The 8127-nt window shown below is 47.1% G+C and overlaps 1 protein-coding gene across 1 annotated transcript in view; it reads right to left on the reverse strand.

The window, feature by feature from the left end:
• Positions 1-4860: 4860 nt before the first annotated feature.
• evi5l (ecotropic viral integration site 5 like) overlaps positions 4861-8127 on the reverse strand; it is a gene marked incomplete at both ends in the record, with an annotated part of 30613 nt that continues 27346 nt past the window's right edge. Inside the window, one exon of the mRNA XM_083655959.1 lies at positions 4861-5160. Within this exon, the coding sequence (XP_083512085.1) occupies positions 4861-5160 (300 nt within the window). The remainder of the gene's footprint in view (positions 5161-8127) is intronic.

Consider the following 8127-nt stretch of genomic DNA (forward strand, 5'->3'; position numbering starts at 1 on the left):
TACTACTACTACTACTACTACCCCCAGTGAGAAACAACACAACCAGAGGGCCTCTGCGAAGGTGCAGTGTCAAAGTTTATTTTGTATCATTCATCGGATACAGAACACTGAAATGTATATTTTTTTTATCCATCATTCTGTAATTTATATACTCTTTACCGTCATTTAATATACTTGACAACAACATCAGTAGAATTGCAAGAGAGAGTGGACAAGGTTTTGGAGGGGGCGATGAAGTCGTGGGATACCGAACGGCACACCACACCGGGAGAGATCCGAACCCGGGAGGAGCACTGTGTGCAGGGGAGACGAGCTCACGGTTTCTGCACTGTATCGCCTCATCTCCCACTTTACGTCAGAGGAATGACTACAGCTAGGCGGCGCGTGGTGGGCGTTCTAGTTTCAAGATGACAACTCCGGAGCAAAGTTCACTTTAAAATTACTCCACCGGTGAATGAAGAGGTGTAAAAACGGCTGACTTGTCGAGACGTCGACGAAAACCCCCCCGTCGAACATCGTCATCGTCATCTCGCGCGGTGTGTAAATCTACTACTTTTATGGCACATCATGATATTTAGCGTTATCGTCCCGTGGAATCCTATCTGTTAGGAGGAGACTACTGTAGATGATCCTATCTGCTAGGAGGAGACCACTGTAGATGGCAATCATAAAAAAACATTGATAAAAATAACAATAAAGGATGATAACCGGTACCGTAGCCAAAAGTTATTTACAAACTTATCAAAATGCTTCGTCACAGTTGATGCAGTTGTTTTATTTAGACAGTGGCTAGTACTGAGCACCATCACTGAACAGCAGTGTGCAGTTGACTGTCTGTTGGGTGGCATTGCACTGATCTCCATCCAGGCTGACCTGAACGAAAGCCTCTCACTATTATACTGTAGCTTATATTTATACGATCGCTTTTTTGTGGGCCTGAGTGAAGGTAAAGCCCACATTTTCCCTTTCTTTTCCCCAGCAATATGTTTCCCGTCATCAGGTCTAATTATGTTTGGTCAGTTGTGGGAGTAAGAGGCCATTTACACCTGGCGTTAACATGCGTTCTCTGCCATCAGATTGCAATCAGATTGTGCTTGACCACATTAGCCTGATTCCATTTACACCTGCCGTTAACATGCATTTTTGGGTGATCAGATCGCAATCTGATGGCAATTTGGTCAACCAAAATGGGTGCCCTCTCCTCTCTGATAGGGCACCCATTTTGGCGGCCAATGCATCCCTGACCACCTCCGGAGGTGGTTTGGCCGATCAGATTGCAATCCATCTTCAATGTGTCTTGGGGGCGTTTACGCCTGTACTTTCAAGTGGTCAAGCACAATCTGATTGCAATCTGATGGCAGAAAAAACGCATGTTAATGCCAGGTGTAAATGGAATCTGTGACAGTCTAATCCAGATTGCCGGTCAATAGAGTCAATAGAAGCCGATCTGGCTCAAGTTCTCTACTCACTCGGCACTGAAGCAGCACAATTTCTCACAGGATTCATTTGATCTGATGTGCAGTGATTCCAGAGTTCAGCTGTTGCGCCACAACTGGGTGACCACTAAAGGGTTGTTATTTGCAACACTATGGTGGGCAAAGCAACATCCTCCTCACAGGAAGAAGTTTCCTTATTTCTTGGCGCTTGACAATAAATCTCTCCCTCGCGATTCTTTCGTTTGGATGGCGCAACCGCCTTCAGCTATATATTGGCATTGTGAAGCAGCGTCCAGGCATCATCACTATCCACAACTAAATGTGGTCGAAAGGAAAATGAGGCGCAGTACGATGTATGTATCCGGTCAAATAGAGAGGCAAAGTGGAACGTCACTTCCTGCTTCAGCACTGTACCAGAGATTTTCATCCGCCATTTATTTTCCCATAGACATTTCGTAAAATGCTTCTAAAAATAGTTTTACTTGTTCAAACCAAATGCTTGAGATATATTTAGAAACAGGAGAGACCACGTAACATTTCACTCGGACCAAAACATAAAAAAAAAATTGCGGATTTAAAGAAAATATTTTCTCAGTGTAGTTTTTTTGTTTTGGTCCGAGTGAAATGTTCTATGGTCTCTCCCGATTCTAAATATAGCTGAACCGTTTGGTTTGACGAGTAAAAACTATTTTTAGAAGCATTTTACGAAATGTCTATGAGAAAATAAATGGCGGATGTCAAATCTCTGGTACAGTGCTGAAGCAGGAAGTGACGTTCCACTCTGCCTCTCTATAAGTTTAGAGCGGATACAGCTCAGGAAAATAGAGCCTCCAGGCCTCAGGGCAGCAGCAGCAGCTATGAGTGAAGAGAGATGAGTGGCTCCCTGTAGTGCAAACAGCAAAGGTATCTGCTCTGTATGATCAACTAATACACACAGTGTGAAATCAATGAGCCTCCACACAGTCATACAGCTCTATATTATTCATCCAGATACCTGTCACGCTCTACACCTCTGTATATTTCTCTGTACGTTTCACACCGAGAGTAAGTTGATGTTTTGATATGTAAATAAAATATTTCCCCCCTTCGCACTCTCCAGTCATAACCATTGTCTTCATGTCGGCGTCCACACAAGATGGAGATCTCCTCCCTCTACTTTCATTGGCTGACATAAGGAAACACGCTCAGGCGTCGCGCTCAGTGTGAGCTGTCAACAAACCATGTGATCATTTGGATATAGATGGCCTCAGCGCTGACTCCAGATCAGCACTTTGATCTGAACAGCTTTGACAATTATGGGACAACTGATATCAGCTCGCTATACGACGTGGGAGGCAACCGATTATCTCGTGCTAAATGCTGAGAAGCTCAAAGGAGGAGTCGTCACACTAGTTTCTTCGGGGTTAATTGACTCAGCTTTCAGATCAGTCTCACACGAATCCGCGGCGTGGTTTACGGGGAGGTTCGCCTCGCGCTGAGAGCACACAGACAACAGAAAGAAGCACAATGGAAGAGTCAAATCTAACCCATAGGAGCACATTTTTCCATCTGCGTCACAGTAACCCTGTGACACCAGCTCCAGGCTGCGTCACAGTAACCCTGTGACACCACCTCCAGGCTGCGTCACAGTAACCCTGCGACACTACCTCCAGGCTGCGTCACAGTAACCCTGCGACACCACCTCCAGGCTGTGTCACAGTAACCCTGCGACACCACCTCCAGGCTGCGTCACAGTAACCCTGCGACACCAGCTCCAGGTTGCGTCACAGTAACCCTGTGACACCACCTCCAGGCTGCGTCACAGTAACCCTGTGACACCAGTCTGTCTGCGTCACAGTAACCCTGTGACACCAGCTCCAGGCTGCGTCACAGTAACCCTGCGACACCACCTCCAGGCTGCGTCACAGTAACCCTGCGACACCACCTCCAGGCTGCGTCACAGTAACCCTGTGACACCACCTCCAGGCTGCGTCACAGTAACACTGTGACACCACGTCCAGGCTGCGTCACAGTAGCCCTGTGACACCAGCTCCAGACTGCATCACAGTAACCCTGCGACACCACCTCCAGGCTGCGTCACAGTAACACTGTGACACCACGTCCAGGCTGCGTCACAGTAACCCTGTGACACCACCTCCAGGCTGCATCACAGTAACCCTGTGACACCACCTCCAGGCTGTGTCACAGTAACCCTGGGACACCAGTCCGTCTGCGACATAGTAACCCTGCGACACCAGCTCCGGGGCTCAAAGTTGGCACAAAGGACGGTGGGAACTCAATCAACGTAGAAAGTTTGGCCTCTGTCGGTAATCTCTACACTATGTTCATATAGATATATAAAAAATTAAAAAAAATATCAAAATAAATTACAACATATAAATAATTAAAAAGAACAAAAACAAAAACAAAGATTTGGCAACATTGAGTTTCTTCTTTCCTGTTTTCTTTATGGGTTTACGGTGAATATATCTCTTTTTTCAACACGAGCCGTCGGAATAACTTGCTTTGCCTTTTGTTTTGCAAGTTGCAGACACAGACAACACGCAGAGCTAACTATGCTCAAGTGTTAAGTATTCCTTTATGAATGCCCACTTAGTGACATCCCTATGGTGTTGATGAGCCACACCTCTCCCTCTCATCTCTCTCTCTTCTTTGCGCTCGGGTCTAGGCTGCTGAGAGGTGAACGGAGGATGGCTGCTAGGGGGCAGTGTGGAGGGCTCGCGGGCCTTCCCGGATGAAGGGAGGATGAGGAGAGAGAGAGAGAGAAAGGGAGAGAGAAAAGAGTTCATAGGAGGGGAGAGGGGCGGGGACTGAAAGCAAATATTTTCTCATCCACCCGTCTACTCGGTCCTCCTTCTCCGTCTCTCTCGTCGAGTATGTAGGAACCTCGTAGTCACAGTTTCAGATCCAAAGGTGAGCAGCCTCAGTGGTCCCTGTTTCAGTGCTTTTTTGTTTGTCTTGGCTTGCGTCTTGTGTGTGTGGATGGATATGTATAGTGATGATGGGCTGTCTGTCATCTGGGGATGGGAGAGGAGGGAAGAGGAGGAGAGGAGAGAAGGGGAGGAGAGGAGAGGAGAGGAGAGGAGAGGAGAGGAGAGGAGAGGAGAGGAGAGGAGAGGAGAGGAGGAGAGGGGAGGAGAGGAGGAGAGGGGCTTTGACTTTATCCCCTTCCTCAGGGAAAACAGGGTCAGCAGGACGGGAAACGACGAGCAGCAGAATGCAACATGTAGTGACCGAGCAATGATATGTCTGCATCAGGTAGGAGGAAAACACTGGAGGAGGAGGAGGAGGAGGAGGAGGACTGGATTGGATCATCCAGTCCCAGTTTACAGTAGCAGGAGTCCCGTTCCTCCACAGTTTCCTTTAGGTCAAAGAAATCCAGAGGAATCTTTCACACGCACACACACACACATGCCCCGCCCCCTCAGTTATCCAGCGCCTCGGCACACACCATGCTGCCGTACAGCTGCTGTGGGTCGGGGTGTGTCCGCTCGCGCTCCTCTGCCTCGCTGTCCGTGCTGCCCTCGCTGTCCAGGCGGGTGGAGGGGTGACTGGGGTACAGGGCGGGGCCAGCGGGCAGCGGGCTGGGGAGCAGGTCCTCGTCCGAGCTCAGGTAGTCCCCCTCGCCGGAGGCCGGGCTGGCCAGGCACAGGTCCTGGTAGGTGGTGCCCCCGCCGCTGACCCGGGGGCCGGGGGCCAGCCGGTGCCCGCGCAGCTGCCTGATCTGAAAACACATCCCAGGCAAACATCATCACGTATTCAATAAGACGGTATCGAATAAGAGCAGGGTGCTCTAGTGGTAAAAGCCCCCCCTGACATTTCTTCTTTACTTCCCTGATTTGAGGCGGGTCTAAACCAAGAAAGCAATAGGGAGCCAAAGTGAACGTCACTTCCTGCTTTTCTCTCTGTACCAGCGTGTATGAATGGATATGAATGCGGGCGAACGGCGAGAGACGATACTTTTGTGCCGCGGGGTACACAATCTACACATGTTCAATTTGGTCAATTTAAAAGATAACTATGCATGTCAAGAAAGTCGCAGTTTGTTCTGAAACGGAAACGTGTTCACATCATACGCCAACGCCACGCTTAAGGCACGCCGAAGCTGAGCTCACGCTTAACCGGTCACACAAGAAACACTCTTTTCCTCAGCGCCTCGCTCGGTGTGCCTTGACCCCGCCCACAACTTCCATTGACTTCATGCCTGGCAGCTTCACGCTTCACGCTTGGAAAATAGGACTGAATCCTGAACGATCGCTTGAGCAAGGTGTGAGCGTGGCTTGAGCGTGGCTTGAGCGTGGCTTGGCCAAGTTGTATGGCTGTATGTACTTATGCCTATACTAACATTCCCACGTCTCCTTTGGCTGAAAACTGTTTTTGGGTGGTGACCTAAAGCTGGGTCAAATAACATACTAGCATAATACTATACTAAGCTTAATAGTTTAAAAAATGTGTTCACTTCCTTACATGAGCTGCAATGATGCAAAAAAAGAAAAAAGAAGAAGAAGAAAAAAAAAAGGTCCTGGGCGAATTCTGTTGAAAACGGTGGTTGGGTTTGAAAAAGAAAGAAAAAAACCAGGTGTGAAACCCACTGATCTATATCTACGTCACCACCAGGGGTCTGTACATGTAGGGCAGTGGGTGCTTCACACAGCAAGGCAGGACACTCTGTACCCTGAGCTAGATAACATGCATCACGTCATCTGAGCACAGGCAGGACACTCTGTACCATGACAGGAAGTGAGTGAGTTGAAGTTGGGCCGTGTTGCTTGAATCCCATCGTCTTTGGTTTAAGTGAATGCAATAAGGCAGATATTTTTATGATTATGATGCACTTGAAGCACTTTATCTCGTGGGTCGTTGAATGCACTGCTAATTCCCCCACAGGCATACTGTAGTCTCCCGATTTTTAACCCTTTCTCCTGCTGAACATTTCCCGATTTCCATCAAATGGCTAAGAGCGGGCACAGTTTTAAAGCCAAAGTGAAACTAGATGACCTAAAGCAGTGGTTCTTCAAATGGGGGTCCGGGAAAAGTTTTCAGGAAAATAAAAATAAAAACTTTTATATTTTTTTTGCAAAAGCTTCATAGTTCAACAAAAACATTTTATGCTTTAAATCTAAAATGGTTCATGGACAAATTCCAATCAACTCTCAACTCGACTTTGGTATGGCGTACATTGGTTGTTGCTGTTGCCTGTCTGCATGCCTGTATCACACCGACTGATGACAAATCTCAGAGTGTTTTTTCTCTAAACCTGCCATCATAGAGCGAGGCCAGCTGTGGAGCGGAGGAGAGGAGGGGGTTTCAGTGGTTAACCAATGGAAATGTTATGACTGCCTCCGTCTGGTTCTGGCCTGCATGCTACAGCAAACTAAGTACCTACATACAGCAGGCAGAGTATTCTACCAATTATTCCAAGCATCGATGGAGTAATCGGATCAGAAATACTTATCTGCGGTATAGTCCACACTGCTGTGTGACTAGGTTTGTACACCTCAATGCTACAGTGTTATCAGTGATGCAGAGTGCAGTTCAGGCTGAAAACACAACGTAAGGCAGAAGCAGTAGACTCCAGAGGCGGAAACATGGCCAAGTAAAAACAACAGATAACGACATAGTAGCCAAACGCTGTGCTGGGATCAGGTAGCTACCCCAAAGCCCAAGATGACGTCCTCAAACGTCTTCTTGTGTCCTGGCCAACAGTCCACCACCCAAAGATAATCAGTTTACTGTCATAGAAGACTAAAGAAACAGAAAATATTCACATTTACATTTATTTTATTTTTTATTTTTTTATTAAAAATGTTTGTTAAACTATTATCGATTTAAAAAAAACTTGACGATTCATTTTCTGTCCATGCAACTGGGACGTATCATCAGTGATGTACCCTGGGGTCATAAGATGTTTCGGGTCTCGCAACATCATACACCCTCGCCCAGGTGACCCAGCCGGGGTTGATCAAGCCCCGACTTACGTCCCAGTAGCTACCCACGGTCAGCCCTCTTAGGGAAAGACAGGGCCACTCAATCCGCTGCTCCGGAACTACTCTGCCAGGACCGGGAGGCTCTGGCACGTGGAGGGACTGGGCTCTGTGGGTTGCCCCCTGTCCGGGCTCCTCCTACGTCTCACCAGGTCCAGGACCTGTGCGTTGCACCAGACTCCCCCGCTCCCAACATTTTACAGTAAATTGCCATTTTTGAACTTACCAGACTGTTCTACCTGTTCTATTGCCTTTATCCACTTAGTCATTATATCTACATTATTGATGATTATTTATGAAAAATCTCATTGTGCAAATATTTTGTGAAAGCACCAATAGAGCCTTTTCACGGGGGGCATTCTGTGTTTACCCTGCCTTTTTGACACAAAATGTCTATAGTCAGGGAAGGAAACCCTGTCTTTGCATTTTATTTTATTTTTATTTTTTGATCACAGTCTTGTTTGATTGAAAGTGTTTGTGACATCTCACATGTAGCTTTGACTAACTGAACATTTAGCTCACTTTGTAGAAAATACAGCAATACATATTGTGTATCGACATTCAGGCAAAAAAAATATGGAGATGTGATTTTTGGTCTATCTTTGATCTTGATGTTCAAAGAAAGAAAGCTAATTCCATTCTCACGCCAAACTGAACCACAACATGGCCCATGTCCTCATCATCTGCTGCAGTAGATATGGCTTTCA

This window comes from Poromitra crassiceps (assembly GCF_964638095.1).
Source record: "Poromitra crassiceps genome assembly, chromosome: 19".
NCBI lineage: Eukaryota > Metazoa > Chordata > Actinopteri > Beryciformes > Melamphaidae > Poromitra > Poromitra crassiceps.